The following is a 22,342-nucleotide window of genomic DNA, read 5'->3' on the forward strand; positions in this document are numbered from 1 at the left end:
GCTGGAAATACTCGGCTCAACTCTCAACAGGGTCTTGCTGGGCTGAGTTTTGCTGCCACAAAAGTTTATTTCTGATTCGGTGAGGGCGTGGCTTCATCTTCTGTATCTGTTATGTGTCTCTCACAAGTGGTTTTCTATCTATCTCTCTGCAAACTTTGAAAAACGTTGTGCACTTCCTCATGATAAGCTGGTCTTAGCTGTTATCAGTTTCTCTGTCAAACTGTGGATTTCCACACTCAAATCTATTTTAAACACAGGCTTACTTTTCTGTTTGCTTTTTAACATTGGAGACTTTCCACAGCCATGGGCTGGACTTTTATTTGCACTCTAGCTGTAGAAGCAGCTGATGAGCTTCAGTGAGAATAATCTTTTGTAAGTGAAAACACCCTGGTTTTATTGAGGTGTTGGGGGGAAAAAAAGTTTACCTAAGATGAGCCCTCTTCAAGAAATCACATTTTTGCTTAAGAGCTTGCCACATGATTTCAGTGGTAAAATTAGTGTTCTCTAGAAGCACAGATAAAGCTGTAGAGATAAGAAATGGGCTCTGTGCCTTTTCACTGAGCTACTGATTAAGTTAATATTTGCTATGGTAACTCTTGTCTTAAAAACAACAGTCTTGGTATCTTGGTTCTACCTCCACAGTGCTGTTCCTGCTTAGTGTTTGATAACACTGGGAAGGGGGGAAATAAAGGCTGGGAATTGCTCTTAAAAGAAAAAAAAAAAAAAAAAAAGGTAATGTGTTGTTGAATGTGTTGTTGCAGTTGTGTTTCTTTTGGGAAGGGGCATATGGGGATATTGCTTCAGTTATTCTGGCTTCTGTGGACTCTGTCTCCTCTAATTGCCTACAGACAGAAGAGGAAATGACTTCAAACTGAGCGTAGGTTCATATTAGGAAATATTAGTTAGCAGGAAAAACTTCTTTACTCAGAAAAGAGGTGGTGAGGCCCTGGCACAGGGTGCCCAGAGGAGCTGTGGCTGCTCCTGGGTCCCCGAAGTGCCCAAGGCCAGGTTGGACAGGGCTTGCACACTCTGGGAAGGTGGAAGGTCCTTTCGAGGTCAGGAGCTTGGAACTGGATGATTTTTAAGGTCCTTCTCCTCAACCCTCCTTCATCCTCTGTCTTTACCTCCTCATCGTCGCTCCACCATGGAGGCTGGGTTGAGGCAACCTCCCTCAGTCGGATTTCAGGATGTGCATCGTTATTTGCAGCTTGGACAAAGCGATCTGGATATTACTGTAAATACACGGCCGTGCTTTCGCTGGGAGCCGCAGTCCCCACAGCACTGCCTGGTTATGCTACGGCTACCGGCGGTGAAGCCCCACGAACCGGAATACAACACCCCCATCGCTCTGGGACTATCCCAGCGGTGCTCCCTTTCCTCCTGCAGAAGGAAAAGGGCGCAGCTTCTATGAAAAATTAAGATTGTCCCGCGCCCTCCCCCGCCCCAGCCCGCCGCCTCAGCGCCCCTTCCCACAATGCCCTGCCCGGCAACAGCGTCCCACGTGACCCGCGGCCCCAACATGGCGGCTCCCAGCGGCCGCCGGCCGCAGCCCGCGGGGCCGGGCGGGGGCAGCGCCGCCGGGCCCGGGGCTCTGCGGGGCGCCGAGGAGGACGCCGAGGGTCTCTACGTGGCGGTGGAGCGGTGCCCGCTCTGCAACACCACGCGCCGCCGCCTCACCTGCGCCAAGTGCGTGCAGAGCGGCGACTTCGTCTTCTTCGACGGGCGCGACTCCGAGAGGTACCGGCGGCGCTGAGGGGAGCGGGGCGGGCTCTCCCTGCCCTGCTGCGGTCGCTGTGCCTCAGGGCCGGGCATGGGGACCGGGTTGTGCCCCTTCCCCGCTGTCCTGGGGCTCGGGGGGCTCGGGGTGTGGGTGGGGAACGCTCTGGGGGCCGCCGGGCCCACCCTGAGACTGGGGATGGACACAGCAGGACCCTCGGTACGAGCCTTGAAATCATAATAGTTTTAATAATAATAATAATAATAATTAAGGAGTGACCCCGAGTTTCACTCGGTCAGGTGCAGATGCGTCCGTGGCGATGTAGTCACAGAAGCTCCAGTTCAGGGCACAGATACCCGTGCAGTGTTGTTTCATACGATTTACCTCTTTTTGTCAACACTCCTTGAAACAGTAGTTTTCTAAATCGTTAAGCGAAGTTAGGAAGGGGTATAAGAAAGAAAAATAAATATTTTCTTGTGTGTATACCCATAAATGTGGACAAAAAAAGTATCCACTTCATGGTGTGCCACGCTGCTCCTTCTGGAGCGCTGGCTCTCCCTGCATGAGTGCTGTGCCCATAAACAAATTTCCTCATGGAATGACTCAGGTGGCTCCTCCAGCGCTGCCGTCCAGCCCAGATTCTTCAAAAGTCCCCAGGGCCATGTCTGGAAGGGCTCTGATTCTTGGCTGGCACCGTGTTCCTGGTCCCTCGTTAGCAGCTGTTGGGAGCGATTCCTGGGGCTATTTTGGGAAGTGTGTGGGGTGGCCGTGTCCTCGCTCCAAAGGCTCCTTGTGTCCCCAGGAACAAGGGGACAGTGGTGCCTTTCACCCACCAACATCCACGGGAGTGGGGAAATGCTGTCAGCCAGTGTGAGTCAGCTTGCAGAACTCAGACTTTAGTCTGTCACTAAAGTCTGTCTGTCTGTTCCCTTTTTTAATGTAAAAAAAGCTGTGTTGGAGAACCACAAACTAGATTTAGCCTGTCTAAAATAGGTGGAAAACGTGTAGTTGTGTGAGACTGCTTGGGGTTTTCTGCAGATTCTATTAAAAGGTTGGATATGGAGCTTGGAATATAAACCAAGTTTGGTTTTTTTCCTGTCTCTTTTGCAGCCTTAAGTTTTTGGCTAAACATCAGGTTTAATTATAGAAATTCAACTGTAGCCTTTGTTAGAGTTGAAGCCCTGTTGTTTTGTATTAACCAAGGCTTAAGAAGTCTCTGCCCATCAGGAAAATGAAGTCATAAAGAAGCAGCTTTAGCCAAAGTACCAGAAGCAGCAGTGTAAGAGAAAACCCTCTTTATCTTCTCACATGAGACAGGATCAGCTTTTCTGTCTGACAGTTGTCACTGCATCTTCCTGAGAAGCTTTCACTGCCCCACTTGTCTGTGGCTGGAAAGGCTCCTGTGTATTTACCTTGTGTTTTTTAACTGCAAGGATTAAATCTCTTCTTATTTTTTGTTTTTTTGGTCTTTTTTCCCCGCTTCTCTGCCTGGACATCACAGTTCCATCTCTAGGGTCACTGCTGCTGTATTAACCTGGGGCCTCCCTACACACTCCATTTCCCCAGGCTTTGTTTCTCCTGCTGCTCAGAACTTTTCCATCAATTAATTGCAGTAGTGCAATTCATTAAAAATGGCAAATTTATTTTAATGAATTAAAGGAGTAGCACATCTGTATGAATAACACAATTTCCCCAATGGCTGCAGGAACTCTGTGTAGGGACAAAAGCTTGAGTTTTGAGGATAATGGGATTATGTTTAAACCGTGCCTGAAACATTTTGTTTGCATCCTCTAATTAATATTTGGAATTACTGATTTAAGAGTGGGGAAGGGGTCAGTTTTCTTTGTTTGCTCTTTGTGGGTGTCTCTGAATTTCTTGTGATGTGAGCCCTGGGAGAGGGGGAGATGTTTGAAACGGTGAGCAGGGCAGAGCCATGCAGGGACAGGTGCAGTTCACTGGGTGCCTTTCAGCTGCTGTTTACAGCCAGCGTTGTTTATTTATTTATTTTATGCCTTCTAGTAGTGCCTGGGTTAATTTTAGATCAGCCACTGCTGGAGGAGTGTCATGGCAAGGGCTTTGCTGAGTGGCTTAGTGTGAGAAATTCAGAATGTGGAAGTGTTTAGGGGCACTTGGGCCTCCCATTTGTCTTTTTGAAGTGTTACAGATGGGGGAAAAGGATCATTATCTTCCTGGCTAAATAGAAGGAAACCAAGCATTACTCCTTGTATCCAACAGTGGTTTATTTTTAGAATATTCTTGTGAATTTTCCTTATATGAAGACAAACAATTTCATGTTCTAATTATTTCAGATTTCACGGGACTATTTTGTGAGCTAACTTTTAGAAGAGCTGCAGTAAAATTGGAAGTTTTTCTTCTGTCTGGCAAAAATCACACCCCATATCTGTGAGGGGGAGAGACTGAGGAGCTGTTAAGATTAATTACTTAAGGAGAGCTACAATTAAGGATGAGTAGTCCAGAAGTCCTCCAGTAGAACAGTCACTGCCATCCTTCCTTTCATGACTAATGTGTTGTGTGTTCAAAAGCCAAGCTGGCATCTCGATGTTGGTCTCAGCTCAGAGGTTCTTCTTCCTCCTGGGAGTGTCCTCCAGCCTGTGGTGTGCATAAATTCTCAGAGTGTGTTTCCCAGACTGCTGAATTGCTTTGCTTTGTGTATCTGCAGATGGCAAAAGCCAAAGACAATGTAATTGTGATGTCTGAGCCTGGCTAATTTCTCCAGGCTATGGGTTCTGGTTAGCAATAGTGATTTTTTTCAGCAGTTATAGTGAATATTTTGCCCTCAGCTCCTTCAGCATTAATCAACTCCTGTAGATTAATATGTAGATTCATGTAGGAAGCCCCTCTCTCTGGTTGCTTCTCTCTAATCATGAACATGTGGAAATAAGCCAGGCAACCACAGAAAATCTCACCTTAATGTGATAAGACTTGAGGAAAGAGAAACATTTCACGGGTAATTCAAGATGTTCTCTCCTCTCAGTTTACATTTGATGGGAGTTCCTATAATAATTCATCCCAAGTTTTGCTTTTTTGCCAAATGGAAAGGCTGAAGATACATAAAGAAGAAGGAGTTGCAGGATGCAGTGCAGTAGAACTCAGAGCTATATAAAGCAGTGGAAATGTTTGCTCAGGAGGAAGCTGCTGGAGGGTTTGCTAGGAGCTGTTTGACATCGCTGCGAAGCGCGTGGTGAGCTGCAATTTCTGCGGGCTTCCACAAACACTTCTGCCTTCCCTCCACAGCCAGAACTTCATTTATTCCTCTGTTCTGTGACAGATCATTCAGCTTTTTGCTGGTGTGATGGACAGGAACTGGGTGATTCTGTTCAGTCAGGGTCTGTGCCCACGAATCCAGCTCAGGAACCCAGAATTGCCAGGTGACCCCAGCCTGGGTGGCTGCTGGGTGAGCTCTGTGTTTCTGGGCCAGGGGATTTTTGGTGGCAGCCAAAGGTGGGGGTGCAGTAGGTGTGCTCTGCTCTGTGGTAAACAGGAGGCTCATGCAGGGCCTTTTGTCATTTCCAGGGTGACTCCTGAGGTGAGGACACACAGGAAGAGGGGATGAGCTGGGCTGAGCAGCTGGGCTCCAGTTGCACCACATTCCTCCAGCTCACGTGTGGCCTCTGGCTTTTGTGCCAAGCACCTGCATTTGGTTTTGGTTTGTTTTGGAAGGAAAACAGATTCTTTTGCTTGACTGCAAAAGCAGCAGCCAGTGGTTTTGTTGTTCTAATGCTAATGTCATCTGGGAGGGTGGTTACACAGGCTCTGAATCCAAAGGTAGTCACCAAGCTTTCAGCACTTGAAGGAAAAAAGTGAAGCATTTTGAAGTTTTACCTGAAATCAAATCCACAGAGAAACAGAGAAGGAAATCCAAGATGTCATCCTGTCAAGGCTTAGTGTACTGTTCTTTCTAAATAAAGCATAAATGTCCATGAAATGAAAGTAAAATCATAAAATCTCGCATGGTTTGGGTTGGAAGGGACCTTAAGGACCATCTAGTTCCAACCCCTGCCATGGGAACCTTCATGCTCCATCCTGCCTGGCCTTGAACACTTCCAGGGATGGAGCATCTACAAATACCATAGCTCTGTTAGGATGAAATCATCAATTCTCTGAGAAAAATAGAATGAACTGGGGAGCAATAAGGGGGGCAGAATGTGGCTTCTGTATACTCAAAGGGTGAAAACACAGGATGATGAATCCTGCAAAAATTTCTTTCTGATCAGTTCCCATATCCTAGAGTCCAGTGAAGCAGAGCTGAAGCAGACATTTGGGTCATGGGCTATGTGAAATAGTACTATTAATTTCTCCAGTGACTGAAGGTCTTTTAAAGTACTCCATGTTTTTTGTAACACACAAAACACTGCTCTTGCTAAGCTATAAATCTAGAAATAGCAGTAATTTGCTATTTGTTTGATAGTTCAACACTCTGATGTTTCTCCAGCTTACAGGCTCTGTTGCAATTCCAGTGAGACTCATGCTCTAGAATTCTGCAAGAGTTTTACACATTTAGCCATTAACTTCCCCAGATCAAGACAGATAGCTGAGGTTTGGAGAATCCCCAAGGTTCACTTTTATTATCTTTTTCAGACAACTTACAGTGCTGTAATTGTGCAAAATATCAATAAAAGAATTTAATCTCTTCCAGGTTTTCAGACAAGAAAGAAAGGCTGATGCATCTTAAAACCAAACAGAGAGAATTCCAAAAACAGTAAGTTGTACTTATTAAATTGATATAAAAGCTAAGAGATCTCATAAAAGGAAACAGTCTCTTTTAACACACTGTTGCTGCAGACAGATGAAGTCCAGATAGTCATAAAACTTTCAATCATGTTTTTTCCTCTAGTGTTTTGAAGGCCATGGAAGGGAAAGAAATAACTGATCAGCTGGTGAGTTGCTCCAAATGTCCCATGGTTTTTAAACTCTCTGAATTCCTAGATCTCATAGTTTAAAGTTACAGTGTACCTTGAGGGCATTGTGCTGCTTTCCCAAAGAGCCTGTTGTAAGCAAAACTGAAATGGGCTCTGCCAGCAGAGTGTTCCAAGCTGTCTGAATTTCTCATCTCTCACTAGATATTTGTTCAGTAACTTACTTTACCAATTGACTTTATAGCTAAGCCCTCGTTTTGTTTGTGGCATTCTTCTGTGCACAAAACACTGTATGAAATATTTAGTTGTTTGATCCATTCAAGAGCATCCTGCTACTTTTTGCACTAAAGCTGCTGGCTTTGCTGTTAATCATTAGTTCAGCATGTTTGAAGTCACTTGTGCCCTAGAGTTGCTGAATGTTCTTTTTCAGAGATGGAAAATAATGTCTTGCAAGATGAGGATTGAGCAGCTGAAACAGACCATTTGCAAAGAAAATGATGAAATGACAAGACGTGAGTAATGCCTGTGCTTTTGTGATGTGGAAAAACTCCCCGTGCCTTAGAGTGAAAAATCAATCGAGGTGAATTTGAACGTCAGGTTGTTTTTTTTTTAAATGGTGAATTTCCAAACAGTTGCTTCCTAAATCAACTTGAAGGCAAATCACTGAGTGGATTTTGGCCTTTTTATGCTTGGGTTTTAATTAGCAAACAGCAGACATTATTCAGCTGGATGGAGATGGTTTTGCAGCAGCTTTAAGAGCAAATGCTTAGCAGCCTGTGACTCTGGCTGTGTCCCTAGAGATGGCTGTATTCAGTGTAGTGTTTCTGATCACTTCCTCTTGATAAGGAGCAGCAAACAGCTCTGCAGCTGTCACAGATTTCCTGAAACTGCCGAATTTTAACCCACACCTGTCTGAAAATCCGAAAATCCTACTTGAGCAAGAGTCACTGAAATTAAGGTGTAGGCTCCATTCAGAAACTTCAGTTTTTGAAACCCATCAGATTGTTTTACACTAAATTTGCAGGGTCATTTTTCAGAAGAGAATATGCAGCTCTCCTTACAATCTACATGCAAGGGAAGTAGAGGAAGCATATTCAGAAGCATATTGATTGAATCTGGGATATTTTTATGGCTTGAAATTCAAGAGGAGCCATACAGAGAGTGGAAGCAGAGGCAGAGCCTGAGAAGAGTCATAAAGGATTAGCACGGGCTTGGGATGAAAAATCAAAAAGGCTGAGATGCAAAATTATTTTCAATTAAAAAGGAGGATGGATAGTAACAATAATAAATGGATGATAAAGAAAAGGTGAGGGAGCAGAAAAGTGTGTTAGTCAACAGGAAATAGCAATAACACTGCAGAGAAGTCTGAGGCATTCATTCAGTGCTGCCTTTGCTTCATCTTCCTGCAAAGAAAATGGGATCAGCTGCTTAGCCAGGTTAAATTTGACATCATGAGAGGACTCAGTTGCAGACTAAGGAAGGAAACAGATAACTACACATTAGTTTGTTTTATGGAAGCCAGGGAACAAGCTGAGGTGGTCTGTGGAGCACTTGGGAGCCTGAGTGAGGAAGCTGAGAGCAGTACCTGCCTTCAAAGGGTGCAGCAAGGCAGAACCCCAGAGCGATGGCACAGGAATCCTGTCACACACCTAGGGGGGCTCTGCTGGTAACTGCCAGGCAAGGTGGGTAAAAACAGCCATCACTTGGTTATGGTATTCCTGTCAAATCCATGTTCTGTTATTTATGTCATGATATTCATGCCCAATCAGCCCCTCATCTGGGGATCAGGTGCTGCAGTGGAGGATGAAGCAGAAGCTGCACGTAACTTGGATTTGGGCACTGCCTGAAACTGTCTTGTGAGCAAACAAAATTTGCTCTGGGTGTAACCCCTGCAAGGTCATCACAGAAGGTTGGAAAAGCTTCATTCAAAGAGTGGTGGCACTGGTCAAGCTGAGGAGGTGAGGCAGGTGGAGCTCAGCAGGAGCCGGTTCCTGGCCCAGTTCCTGGCAGTATTTCCCATAATAGCTCAGTAGAACAGAGGGTGGAATGGAGGAAGCCAGGCTGGATGGTGAGATGACTTCTGTGGAGACCAGGACCAAGTTGAAAATCATGCAGATAAATAGACAGCATCATCCTGAAAGAACAAAATCAAGGTACACATTGTTATAAAGAGAAACATAAACCCAGAATGGGGGATGGTGGTGAGATTTGGCAGGAAGGGATCTGGGGAATTGCAAATTAAATAAAAATTATCAATCTTGTGCTGCTCCAGAAAGGTTCAGGCCTCTTTCTGGGTTAACTAATATAAGTGCTGTATTTAAGATGGAAGCAGTTATCCTGCTGTGCCAGGTGTTGTTGTTGCTTCAGTGGAAACCTGGTGTCCAATTTAAACAATTTAAGAAAGATACAAATAATCAGAGGAAAGTCTGAGCATTGGAAATTGAATAGAACAGCTAAGAAAATTCATGTTTGGTTTAGAGAGGAGGAAGTTGAAGAAAAACAAGCTTTTCAGTGGGTAGAAGATTATTGTTATGGAGATTAGATTATGACTTTTTGTCTTTTGCCTGTGAAGAAAGGAGAAGAGGAAATCAATGTGACTTTAAGGAATTAGTCACCTCTTCTCAAAATGCTCTGCTCTGGAGGTGGCAGAGTTAGGACCAACCAGGGAGTGGAGTTCTCCATTTTCCCACTGTTCTGTGGAATTTATTATCTGCAGCTTTTGCAACTTCTCTTGACTCACAGTGAATTTGATTAGATGTAACCTAAAAACTGAGCTGACTATTGCCCAACTAACCTATTGTTAGCTCAGTTGCTTTTGGAGAGAGACCAGGAATGAATTCCAGCTGTGAGTAGCCAACAGATCAGGATCCAACTTGGTCACTTTTGGTCCACATTAAAAAGAGTGGAAAGGTTGTTTCTCTGCTCTTGGATGTGGCATAGTTTAATTTTCTGAAATAAAAACCATTTCTAGAACACTGGGTTCCTGCTTTTGGAGTTGACTCTCCTGGAGACCTCAATAATTGGTGGTGCTTAAAATAATGTTTTAAAATCTGTGTTTGCCTTCTTTCCATGCAGAACAGTTCAAGGAGACAGGCTTGCAAATCCCTGGCAGAGCTCTCTGGGCAGAGATCAGTGTGCCTGGGCTTGCATTTATCAGGCAGTGCAGGTGTGTGGGACACAGTGGTGTCCTGAAATACTCCTAGGGACAGATTTTTAATCACCTCATAAACTGGGTCATAAAGCAGAGGTGCTGTGCAGAGGGCAGGACAGTTGTCTGTGCACTGGGACTGCTGAAGAGGAAATTTCAGTGCAGTGTCTCCCTATTCCCAAATAATTGCTGTTGGACCTGCAGGGAAGGGAGTTCCCTCTGAAAAAGTAGCCTTTCAAGTCAAACATGAATGTGAAAATGGAACAGCTGGACCTTTTCCTCCTCAGCCTCTCTCCTGTTCTTTTTGCAAAGGGAGAGTTTGGGAATATGACTGCAAGTGTTAATTGATTTTCTGTTGATGTTACAGGGCTGCTTAAAGGAAGGGGAGTTATAGCTGACACATTAGGGATTCTGGCATTGCCCAGAATAAAGTGGATTTTTCTACTGCTCCTCTAACAGGGGTCACTTATTTATATTATATAAACCTGAGGATCATTAGTTCTTATCTTCATGGAGGAGCTTTTCTCACCTCCTTTAATTTGGGACTTTGCATCTCCCACATACCAGATCTTCCTTCCTACCAGACACACCATGGATTGCAGCAGATCAGATGACTGGAAATAATTCCTGATGTTCAGAGAGAGCAGCCTCTGTGTCTGCAGGGGCAGGCACACCTCAAACTAGGGCACAGGGAGAGTTTTAAACATGTACTTGGGGAGAGCACAAGAAATCTTGCCCTGTGTTTTTAAGAGACAGAGGTGGCTGACTCTCATTACTGCAGCTACTTATTTTATATCTGAATGAGCAGATTTTAGGATCATCAAGGTTGCAAAAGACCTTTAGGATCATCAGGCCCCACCTTGGATGCTTCAAGGTGCTCTTGCAGGGTATTTTTCCAAACCTCACACACGTGGAGTGAATCCAGGCAGTTGCAGCACTTCAGCCCATGAGCACAATTCCCATTTGTGAGTGGAAAGGGAGATAGCAAATGTTCCCTGTGGGAACAAGGAGCCTGCACTGTTGGGATCCAAGTGCTGTGAGAGCACATCCATGAGAGAATCCCAAATAACCCACACTAGCAGCAGCACAGGTGCCAGGACTGGTGAATGAAGATGCTATCTGCACTTGATTTTGGCTGCAAGCAGGGCAGGGCTTTTTTGGCCAGCACAATGCAAACGTGTACAGTCAGGCTATTTCTGTCAGGATGATTAGCTCAGGAGTTTAATTAAACTGGGAAATCTTGGCTTTTGTGCTCCAAATCCAGAAATAGCTGGGTAAAAGATAGGGAAAGAATAATCCCAGTTGCAGTCCCTTTGGAGATCTTCAGAGGAGATTAAAAAGTTGTACCACTGAGCAGCTGGAAGAAGTTAATAGTTTAGCAGGGTTTTCTGTTTGAAGCTGCCAGAGATCTTGTTTTCCATAAATATTAATAAAGCTTTTCTCAAGCTTTTCCTGCAAGCACTTCCCAGCTCCTTTTCCAAGGGATAACATCTGCTGCTGTTCTCACAGACACAGAGGGGCTGCTGAGGATTAAAGAGGAGAACCAGAAGCATTATCGCAGGGCTCAGAGGCACCAGGAGAAGAAGGAGAAAATCCAGAAGCACAACAGGAAACTGGGAGACCTGGTGGAGAAAAAAACCTACGACCTGAAAACGCAGTACGAGCACCTGGCCAACCTGCGGCGCGCGCACATCCTGGAGCTGACCTCGGTCATCTTCCCCATGGAGGAGGTGAAGACAAGCATGAGGTATGGCAGCCTTGTCCTTTTGGGATCCTTTTGCTTGGTTTTAGGCACCCAGAAGGGAGCTGTGTCAGTCTCAGGTAGGTAGTCTGGCTCCCTTGGGATCTGTGAGGAGGAGGAGTTGTGTTCTCACCCACAGATGGAGGTCTGGGATGGAAGAATCTGAATCTGGAGGTGCTTGCATTTCCCCAAAATTTATATTTTAAATTTCCCTAAAATATATACTCCCCATCCCTGGAAGTGTTCAGGGCCAGGCTGGACAGGGCTTGGAGCAGCCTGGTCTAGTCTAGTTGAAGGTATCCCTGCCCATGGCAAGGGTAGAATGAGATGAGGTGTCCCTTCCAACCCAAACCTTTCTAGGATTCTACAAAAACAGGTAATTAAAAATCCCAGAGCAAATGAAAGTAGTTTTGGGAATGAGGAGTTTTGCAGAAGTGGTTTACAAGGTCCTTTCCAATCCATACCATCCCCAGAACATCTGAATCTGGAGGTGCTTGCATCTCCCCACTGAGAGATATGAGCTGAATGTTCAGTGTTAAACTTCCTTAAAATATGGATTCCCCATCCATGGAAGTGTTCAGGGCCAGGCTGGACAGGGCTTGGAGCAGCCTGGGATAGTGGAAGGTGTCCCTGCCCATGGTAGGAGTGGAATGAGATGGTCTGTAAGGCCCCTTCCAACCCAAACCTTTCTAGGATTCTACAAAAACAGGTAATTAAAAATCCCAGAGCAAATGAAAGTAGTTTTGGGAATGAGGAGTTTTGCAGAAGTGGTCTGTAAGGTCCTTTCCAACCCAAACCATTCCTGGATTCTACAAAACCAGCCCATTAAAAACCCCACAGAGAACAAATGAAAGTAGTTTTGGGACTGAGGACTTTTACAGGAGCATTCCTCCAAGCACTTTGCCCTGGGTGAAACGCGGCTCAGTGCCTGCCAAGTGTGTGTTTGATTCCATTGCCACCCACTTCTCTCCAACCCCTGTGGGGCCTGCAGGGACCCAGCAGACGTGTCCTCAGAGAGTGACAATGCCATGACCTCCAGCACTGTGAGCAAGCTGGCAGAGGCACGGAGAACCACGTACCTGTCCGGGAGGTGGGTGTGTGACGACCACAACGGGGACACCAGCATCAGCATCACGGGGCCCTGGATCATCCTCCCCAACAACGGGGACTACTCTGCTTACTACAACTGGGTGGAGGAGAAGAAGACTACACAGGGACCTGGTAAGGGGCAAGGCGTGGTTTTAGGCAGCTGGGACACTTTGGGTGCCAGCAGAAGGCACTGAGGAGCATAAACTGGTCCGTTTGTTCTCAGCCTGAGCCAGAAATAAATGCCAGAATAGGGGTTTTAGGAGAAGATTCCCTGCCCAGTTGAAACTAGGTGGTCTTTAAGGTCCCTTCCAACTCAAAGCATTCTGTGATTTTATGACCAGTCTGCTGAAATCTTCTTTTGCATGAAATTCTCACTGGGATGCACAGCACAGTGAAATAGAGAAAGTTAATTATTCACAGTTTTGACACAGTTCACATGTCATCATCTTAACAGGAATTCCAAGAATTACTATTTTCTTCCAGCTTCTGACAGATTTCACTGGAAATGATTGCTAGATTCAGGCTGTTCTCCTTGCTTAGAAATGACATATTCCAGAGTAGACTCCAGGAACATATTAACCCACCCACCAAGACTTCATTTAAAACCAAGATTTCATGTTGTTTTTATTTCTTTCAGATATGGAACATAATAACCCTGCTCATACCATCAGTGCTGCATTGTGCTATGCAACTCAGCTCGTTAACACTTTGTCTCTCATACTTGATGTAAATCTTCCCAAGAAGCTCTGCAACAGGCAAGTAAAAATACAGCAGGGGAATCAGTGACCTCAGTTTGAGCAAAAAAAGTCATGAATTGGAGCAGCTTTTGACAACATGGGTGGCTTGTGGATTTTTGTGCTGTTTGAGGGGAGGGCTAGCAGGATTTTAGACCACAGTTAACAGTCCCTCCCTCCTTTTTTACTTCCTGAGAGGGAGACCAGGCATCAGAGTTGAAACTAACACCTCTCTAATTGACATGTTCAGCATCCTCAAATGAGAGATGAAATATGGCAGTGCACAAATGGCACTTTTCATTTCACTGGACCCCACTGTGCTTCACAAAATCCCAGCCCAGTCCAGCAGCTCTTGATCAGCTCTGCTGCCTCCTGTGCTGTGGGACAAGTGCTGTAACATGGCATGGCAGCAGTGTCATTCCCATGGGATAAAAAACCTAGGAGTAAACCCCATATAGGATGCAGAGCACTGGTAGAATTTTGGTGTCTGTGTGGAGCAGCTGGGATCTGCACAGAAGGAGCTGCAGACCTGCTCAGACTCCCAGGGGTTCCAGATGTGCTGCTGAGATTCTTTTAAGTGTTTTAAAACAGTGGTTGTCAAAGTGAGGACACAAAAGTTGTGCAGAGTTTCAGCTTTTTCCCACCCTGTGGCTGAGGGCTTGGAACCAGATGATCTGAAAGTCTCTTCCAACCCAAACCATTCTGTGATTCTCTGATTCTTGTTTGGGTGTTCAGCCCTCACAGAAGGAAAAGGTTGGGAACAGGAAATGATGCAAGACTTTAAAGGAGATCTGAAACAGTTTGGCTCAGGTGGATCTGGGTTCCCTACAGTTCACACCACCTGTCCTGTGGAAAATGGTGAGGCCAGGGCAAGCAGAGCTTGTTGACAAAATGCTCACAGTCCTGCTAGGTTTAAAATTAATCTCCTCAGCACTCTGGAGCTGGCTGCAGACTTTGAACAAGTGCTCGCTGCGAGGATTTCTGCTCCAGGATTTGTTAGGAAGCCAGGGCATGGAATGCTGATGTCTCCAGTAAATGTATTTTCACAGCATTTTGTTTTTCTGTGTGGTTTTGTGTGTGTGGTGTTTTAACAGTGAATTCTGTGGAGAGAATCTCAGCAGACACAGGTTCACACGGGCAGTGAAGAAGCTGAATGCTAATATCCTCCACCTCTGCTTCTCTCAGGTAGGGGGGTGCACATTTCATATCTTTAAATAGCTTTTCAAATATCACCTGTGCCTGCTGGTTTCCTTCAGGACCTGATCATGTTTTATTTTTTTCCCTTCCCCATGTCAGCATGTAAATTTAGATCTGTTGCACCCCCTGCATACCCTCAGGAACCTCATGTACCTGGTCAGCCCAGACACCGAGAACTTGGGCAGGTAAGAAAAGCAAAATGTGAACTCTCCTCTGGCTGAATCCCTTTGGAATTGATGCCTTTGCCTTGTTACTTGTGAGGGAAATTCTCTTCTGCTGTGCCTATAGATCAGTCCTCAGCACAGAAATCAGGGTAGGTCCAGGAGGAGGAAAGACTGGACAGAAAAAGAGGCTCCTGAGTAGGGAATTAAATTTACAGCTGTGTGTTTGCTCCTGCCTATGGCAGGCTCAGCTGGAGGCTTTGCAACTGATGATGGACTCATTTCCCCTCCAGCCAGGAGCAGGAACTCCTTCCCTCCAGGGAACAGCAGCACAAATGCCAGGCAGCTTTGCCATGCTCCAAGCGTGACCCTGCCCACGCCTTGCCAACATGCAAATACCTGAGAGCATCCAGAAACACAAACCCTGAACAGAATCCCAGGCAAACCTTTCCCAGAATACTTCCAGTCAATGAACTGCCTAGACCAAAGCTGACCCTTTAAACAATACTCATTTATATGTAAATTAAGATTAAAGACAACTGTTCCCTTAGCTTAGAACGTGATGAAAAGAACATCAGTTCTGGCATGCACACCCCAGGTTTAATAATTTATTTCTTTTTTTTTACAAGTTAAATATAAGAAAGCAAACAACACCGATTTCCCCATTGGGATAACCCAGACACAAGTCACTTGTGCCCAAGACAGTCTGCAAATATTTGTTTGATGTGCCTGATGTTTTATTCCCCCCTTAAACACAGTGAGTGATGTTCTGAAATCTGCTTTTCTGCTTTGTTCTCTTGTACGGATCTGGTTTTATTCAAAAACCTGCAGTGCCACTAAGAGGAGCTGCCTGTTCCCACTTCCTTGTGTTCTCTGCATCTATCCCTACTGAGCCAGCCCACAGACATGGGGAGCCACATCTTTGTGGAAGATTTTGGACAAAAAAAATCTGTGCTTGCTGCCTGAAATAGAGTGCTGGAAATAGCCAGAGGATGGAGAGCTGTGTCCTCAAAGGAAAGCAGCTGCTCTGAAGGGTGCAGGGCTGCAGTGGGCACCTGTGCAGGTGTCCCAGAGCTCCCCATGCATCAGCTGGGTGCAGAGAGTAAAAGAAAGGGTTACAGGAGAGCTGGGTAAGATACCCACCAGGCTGCTGAGTGGCTTTACAGACACCACTGGGAGCAGAGAGTCTGAGCTGGTTGAAATGAGGCACATGCACTTAGCAGAGACATTAATTACCCACAGTAATGAAGGTGGGGGTTCTGTTTCCTTCTGTCATCCTCTCAAGGCTGGATGAGGTTCTGGGATGGATGCTGTCATCAGGCAGGAGTTGCTGGGCTCAGGACAGGGAGAAGGGTGGGACTCAGTGGCCTTTGTTAGAGAGAGGAGGTCACTTGAGATGATCTAATGGTCCCTTCTGGCCTCAGCCCTGATGACTCCTTCTTGTGTTGCCTTGTTAAGCAGAAGGCTTTGCCAGGAGGCAGAGCTCCCATTGCTTTCCAGATTATGAAGGAGGAGTGTTTGCCTTTCATTTCTCAGCTGGCTGCAAAGTTTGCAACAACCAGCTCTCTTTGTTTTCCTTTAGATACCTAAGCCTGTGGTTGCCTGACAATCTCCTTTATATGCTGCTGCTTTCATATGCTTATAATTTTACCAAGCTTTAATTATCTGGATTAATATTTCCCATGACAAATCACTGCTTAAGGCTCCTTCTCCCACTAAGGCTGGATAAACTCTTGCCTGTGTTAAATGGTCACTGTGTTTAATGGTGGGACTCAGTGATCTTGGGGGTCTTTTCCAACCTAAATGATTCCATGATTCCATCAAATTCCTGCTCGTGTTCACAGGGCAGTTTTATGGCTTGGAGTCAGCTCTGTCAGGGACTCTGCTTGCTGTGGGGAATCTTCCTTTTTCCATGGAATCCAGGCAGCCCAAAGCAGTGGGATGGGCAGGATGCAATCGCCTCTCCCACCAGGCAGTGGCAGCAGGGAACTCTGAGTCACAGCACAGCTGGGACCCTGCAGGAGTGGGGATCCAACCCATGGCCCTGCTCAGGAGAGGCTGAGGGAGCTGGGGCTGAAACGCTTCAGAGGGGACCCGATCCTTGTCTGTCCCTGCCTGCAGGGAGGGCTCAGAGACAAACCAGGCTCTGCTCCAGGGGCCCAGCAATGGCACCAGAGCAACGAGCAGGAGCTGAGGCCCACGAGTTCCACCTGAACGTGAGGAAGAACTTCTCTGTGCAGTGACTGAGCCCTGAGCAGAGACCAGAGAGGGTGTGGAGCCTCCCTCACTGGGGATATTTCAGAGCCATCTGGGCACAATCCTGTGCCCTGTGCTCTGGGATGATGAGATTGGACCAGATGAGCCACTGTGGTGACTTCCAGCCTGAGCTACTCTGTGATTCTGTGTTTGGAGTGCCTCCAGGGGAGACCCCTCAGCCTCTCTGGGCAGCCTGTTCCAGTGTCTGGCCAACCTCAGAGTGAGAAAGAGCTTGAGGTGTTCTTGGGGCAGAGTGGGAAGTCTCCACTGATGAGACTCTGAAGTCTCTCTGGTTGTGCCAGACCTGGAGTTGCAGGTTCAGCCTGACAGAGCTGAGCTCTCTTGGTGTTGGAAATTAAAGCTGCTCCTCATCAAGGCAGGATTCCCCCAGTGGAGCCCTGAGTTATCACCAGTAGCTTTCTCTGCTCTGTGTTCCTCTGTCCCTGCCAGAGCAGAACTGCTCTCCCTCCCACCGTTCCCTGGCCCTTCCTGGGCCAGGCGTTTGTGTTACATCCAAGGGGGTGACACCAAGCTCCCTCTGCCAGCTGATAGCGACAGGGCACTTCATTTCTGCTGTGCCTGGCAGAGCAGGCTGCTGTGGGTGGGAGAACAGAGGCACTGATGGGGTCCCCCCCACAGGTCCGGCCCCTTTGAAATCAGCGCCGACCTGGAGGACTCCATGGAGTTTGTGGAGCCGAGCGCGGCGGGCGAGACGGACGAGAGCGGCGACGAGCGCGTGAGCGACGAGGAGACGGACCTGGGCACGGACTGGGAGAACCTGCCCAGCCCCAGGTTCTGTGACATCCCCTCTCAGCAGGTGGAGATGCTGCAGAGCCAGAGCACCCAGGTGTCCCAGCCCATCGCCAGCAGCAGCGCGGGCGGGATGATCTCGTCGGCCGCCGCCTCGGTCACCTCGTGGCTCAAGGCCTACACCGGGCACCGCTAGCGGGCTGTGCCAGGAACCCCTCCCTGACTGGGCTGTGATCAACCTTTACCTATTCTGTTAAGTAGTGCCTGGAACAAAGGAAAGGTCAGACTTCGTTTTGTAAACCGGAGAAAACCTTTTTATTTCCCCAAGACGACTGCGAGAGCCCCGTTTTGTAAATGAGCTCCGTGCTCCCGACGGATCCTGCCAGGGCACTTCGTGTCTCGGTTCTGTCTGCATCGAGGATTGGCAAAGGACCCAGCCACCTCCAGCTCTACTTTCTGAAGAAGAAACAGATTTTGGAGTGTTTGGATCAGGAAGGCTGCTCAGGGTGCGGTCTGGACAGTGGTGCAAATGCAGTTCCCACTTTCTTAACTCCTTACAGGGTTTTCCTTTGTGTGTGTGTGTGTTTTAAATCTGTCTTGCATAATGCAAAAATGCGCATTTCTAAATTTTTTTCATTCAGGACATGAAAATTATGCATTTTTAACATATTTTCTAATCTCTGTTGCCATATTTTTAATACAAATGATCAGCATGGACGGGGAATTCACACAGCAAATTGCTCTTGGTTTAGATTTGGTTGTGAATCTTTACCCAGTTTTGCCATAGAAAACTGGCTTGTTTCATGCTGTTTCCACTGGTAGGTGTAGAAGTTTTGTGTTGTGCTGAGGCACACAAGCTCTGTACTCTTAATACCATGCACCAAAGAAACACTGGACATTCTCTTGCTAGACCCACATTGGATGCTGATACAGAATTGCATTGTTGCAATAATATCCATCGGTTACCACACCATGTTGCCACTTTTTAGCATTAGAAAAACCCCATTTCAAGCCAGTTTGGTGAAGTCACGTGCTCTCCACACTACATGTGTTTTTAACCCTATTTTATTGTATGTTCGTGGTGGGGTTTGTTGTTTACTGACTGCCAAGAAGTTGGTTTGGTTCCCCTGGCACAGCTGGCTCGTGGAACCCCAGGAGGTGAGTGCTGAAAGGTGACTTGGTCAGCAAGGGCTCCTCCTCTTCCTCTGCCCTGCAGGAGGGGACACCCACGGGTGGTTTGCTCAGCAGAGCTTCCAACGTTTACATTTAGAGCTGGGACAGTTCCTCCACAGGGCCAGCCAAGGAAGAGCCTCCTGCCCTCCCTCCACGAGGGAGGATTTCTGCCACTGCCCCTCAGCTCCTGGGGACACAGCTCCTGACGAGGACGTGGTGACAGAGGCCACATCCCTGCCTGCTCCCAGCTCCAGGGCTGGCTTTCCCAGCCACCTCACAGGGTGTTTTGTGGTGCATTTCTGTCTCCCTCTCCAGGCTGGCCAGTGCTGCCTCTGTCCCCACGCAGGAGGGGTGGGAAGCCAGGTGTGGCAGTGACACCCACGTGCCACCCACCCCTCCATGGCAGCTGCTTCTCTTTAGCCCTGAGCTGGGCATCTGTTGTCAGTAGTTTCTCCTCATTTTTCCTTTTCTCTTATTTTTTTTTTTTAAACCAAAGACCCTTAACTCCGCACGTTGTCAGACAACGCCAGCCTCGCTCCTGCCGCTGCTCTGCTCCAAGAGTTGGGTTTGTTTCAGGAGAACAGCCCAGGCCCCTGGGCTGCTGCAGCTGATGGGGGCCATGGCCCCTGCCCCGCTGCCAGGCTGGGCTCTGGGCTCTCTTGGCTCACAGCACTTTAGCACGCACAGCTCTGAGCAACCAGCACACGCCAGTATTGGAAACTGGGCTCACAGCCCAGCCCCTTCTGCTTCCCTGTGTATTTTGCACTGGACCCCACCATCTAAATCCCTTTTTTGTTGTTGTTTTTTAATAGGCATTTCAGTCCCTTTTTCATTGCTGCCTTTGTGCTTTGAGCCCCAGAAGGTCAGGCCATGACTCAGCTTCGTGCACTGTCACTGAACTTAGGGAAAGAAAATCCAACACAATAACTTTTCTAAGCCATATTCTTCCTATCCATGTTTTCCAAAATAATTTATTTGCAACCGTGTCATATTCTGAGAGTGCACAAGGGCACCGTGGGGGTGTTCAAATGTGTTGGGGTGGGGCTTTTCATGGAACCTTTTTTTGTAACAGAACACAAGGTTGTGGTGGTTTTTTTAAAAGTGTTTTGCACATGTGTAGCTGAGGAAGAATTGTGTGTGTCCAAACCTTGAGTGCAATCACCAGGATTCGTTTCCCAGGTTATTTGGGGGGGTGAGGGAGGGAGGGAGGGAGGGCAGGAATATCCATAATTATAAATATTTGAAGGCAGCCAGCTGAGAGTTTACAAAACTTTTTGTGTAGCATGAACATGGGAATTTCAGTTCTGGCCAGGACTTCTGGTGGTGAGCAGTGACCTGGGGTGGCCAATTTGGGCTGCCAAGGAAGAGCCTGATTGCAGGGCCCAGCCCTGTGCTGAAAATCAGGTGCCTGTGCAGGGTCTCAGGTGGAACACCCAGGGTGGCTTTTTCACCTGGGGAAACTCACGGCCCCCCTCTCACAACTTCCAGACTTAAGATGTAACTAAACACAAATGGTTTGGGTTTTTTGGGGTTTTTTTTGGTTTTGTTTTTTTTTTTTTTTCTTCTAAATTTTATTGTATTATTGCAATAAATCTTTAACAGTAATTTTTTTAAAGTTGTATATTTATGACTGTTACTTCTGTGTGGTTTGTTTTTCACCGTGCTGGGCAAAGTACACAAGAATTTCCAGCCTTGGAAGCATCACAGGGACCAGACCTGTTACAGTGCAATCAGTCATACAGAGGTGGAATAAGCAATACCCATTCTAAAAAAATACTCTTACATAAAATAACTGCATCTCCATGGGAGCAGGGGGTGGAGTCCTGCACAGCACACACACACACCCACACCCCTCTATGTACATGTAAACCTCTTGGGTGAGCCTGGCTGGGGCAGCTCCTGTGCTGGGGATGTTTCTGCAGGTGGTGGATTCTTCCTGCAAGCAAAGCTCCTCGTTACAGGCTCATTTCAGGATGCAGGAAGGTGCCCATCCATCTTTTGAGGGATGGAGTTGTTCAAGTGAAGCAGTGTCAGAGTGCCAGGGATGGGAAAGGGCCCAGGGATGCCCACGGGCTCTGGTGGTTCACAGGCTGCTGTGGACAGACAGTGGAGGTCAAACAACCCCTCCCACTGCATTTCTTGGGATTATGGGATGGGGAGGACCCATGGCCCTGTGATTGCTGGCTGCTGGGCAGGTCATGGCCTTGCTCACAGCACAGGCAGCTCATGGCCAGGGCAAAGCCAGGTCTGGCCCTGAGCTCAGCTCCTGCAGACAATGCTCAAACCAATTCTGCTTAGGCAGCACCAGCAGCTTTTGTCCTCTGCCCACTCTGGTTTGTGGCAGGAGAGCAGCTGAAAATGGCCTCACCTGTCCCTACACCAGCACTGCCTGGACCAGCCAAAGGCAGGTGGGAAGGGGAAACAGCCCCAGGTGAGGCTTCAGCACCATTTCCACCGTGCAAGAGTGGGAGTTCAGCCTCAGGTTGGATCTGTCAGTGCAGTTTTGTGCAGCTGTGAAATCACAGAATGGTTTGGGTTGGAAGGGACCTTAAAGATCCCCCAAGAAGGGACCTTGTTCCACCCCCTGCCATGGCAGGGACACCTCCCACTGTCCCAGGCTGCTCCAAGCCCTGTCCAGCCTGGCCTTGGGCACTGCCAGGGATCCAGGGGCAGCCACAGCTGCTCTGGGCACCCTGTGCCAGGGCCTCAGCACCTTGACAAGAAAGAATTTTTTTCCCAATCTCCCATCCATCCCTGCCCTCTGGCACTGGGAGCCATTCCCTGTGTCCTGTCCCTCCATGCCTTGTCCCCAGTCCCTCTCCAGCTCTCCTGGAGCCCCTTCAGGCCCTGCCAGGGGCTCTGAGCTCTCCCTGGAGCCTTCTCCTCTCCAGGGGAACACCCCCAGCTCTCCCAGCCTGGCTCAGAGCAGAGGAGCTCCAGCCCTGGAGCTTTTCCATGGCCTTCCCAACAGCTCCAGGGGCTGCACGGGGCAGAGGCTGCAGGACCTGGGTCCAACCCAAGGAACTGAGCTCTGCTGCAGCACCCCAGGGTTTCTCCACAGGGAACAGGGCCCAGCAAAGGGAAAAGCTGCTTCAGAAACAGCCAGGATGGAGCAAGAGCCCAACCACAAGGCTCAGCCACAGGCAGCTTTCACAGTGCTGTCCATGCCAGGAGAGCCCCAGAGCTTGGTGAAAACTGGAAGCTTATGGACAATGGAAATGTTATTACAACTTCTTTGCAGGCCTATCTGGAAATTCAGTCCAGACACTCCAAATGCTCCCAGGCAGGGAAGTCAAGCACATGGTGCAGTCCTTCATCCTCAGTTCTAAACACTGAACTTTGTAAATCCAACACTGGATTTTATTTTTTTTTAATTGCTTCCAATTAACCCCAAACCCTAACATTCATCAGACCTTGGCTTCTCTCTGAACCATCCCTTAAGGAAACAGAAATCTGCATTTTACAATGTTACAGGAGAAAAAAAAAAAAAGCCTGCAGG

General features: G+C 47.5%; 1 protein-coding gene across 1 annotated transcript; it reads left to right on the top strand.

The window, feature by feature from the left end:
- The first annotated feature begins 1,519 nt into the window (after positions 1 to 1,519).
- On the top strand, positions 1,520 to 20,383 carry ATG14 (autophagy related 14). The gene is made up of 10 exons (XM_066552595.1): positions 1,520 to 1,737; positions 6,375 to 6,437; positions 6,573 to 6,615; positions 7,025 to 7,106; positions 11,252 to 11,489; positions 12,475 to 12,704; positions 13,210 to 13,327; positions 14,401 to 14,491; positions 14,603 to 14,688; positions 17,560 to 20,383. Exons 1-10 carry the CDS (start codon positions 1,520 to 1,522, stop codon positions 17,864 to 17,866), a joined length of 1,476 nt encoding a protein of 491 aa, XP_066408692.1. The 3' UTR covers positions 17,867 to 20,383.
- Positions 20,384 to 22,342: the final 1,959 nt, after the last annotated feature.

This window comes from Molothrus aeneus, chromosome 6 (genome assembly GCF_037042795.1).
Source record: "Molothrus aeneus isolate 106 chromosome 6, BPBGC_Maene_1.0, whole genome shotgun sequence".
Classification (NCBI taxonomy): Eukaryota; Metazoa; Chordata; class Aves; order Passeriformes; family Icteridae; genus Molothrus; species Molothrus aeneus.

Coding starts and splice junctions, on each gene's coding strand:
- ATG14 (XM_066552595.1), top strand. CDS start 1,520: ATGGCGGCTCCCAGCGGCCGCCGGCCGCAGCCCGCGGGGCCGGGCGGG. Junction 1,738..6,374: donor GACGGGCGCGACTCCGAGAG/GTACCGGCGGCG, acceptor AATCTCTTCCAG/GTTTTCAGACAAGAAAGAAA. Junction 6,616..7,024: donor AAGAAATAACTGATCAGCTG/GTGAGTTGCTCC, acceptor GTTCTTTTTCAG/AGATGGAAAATAATGTCTTG.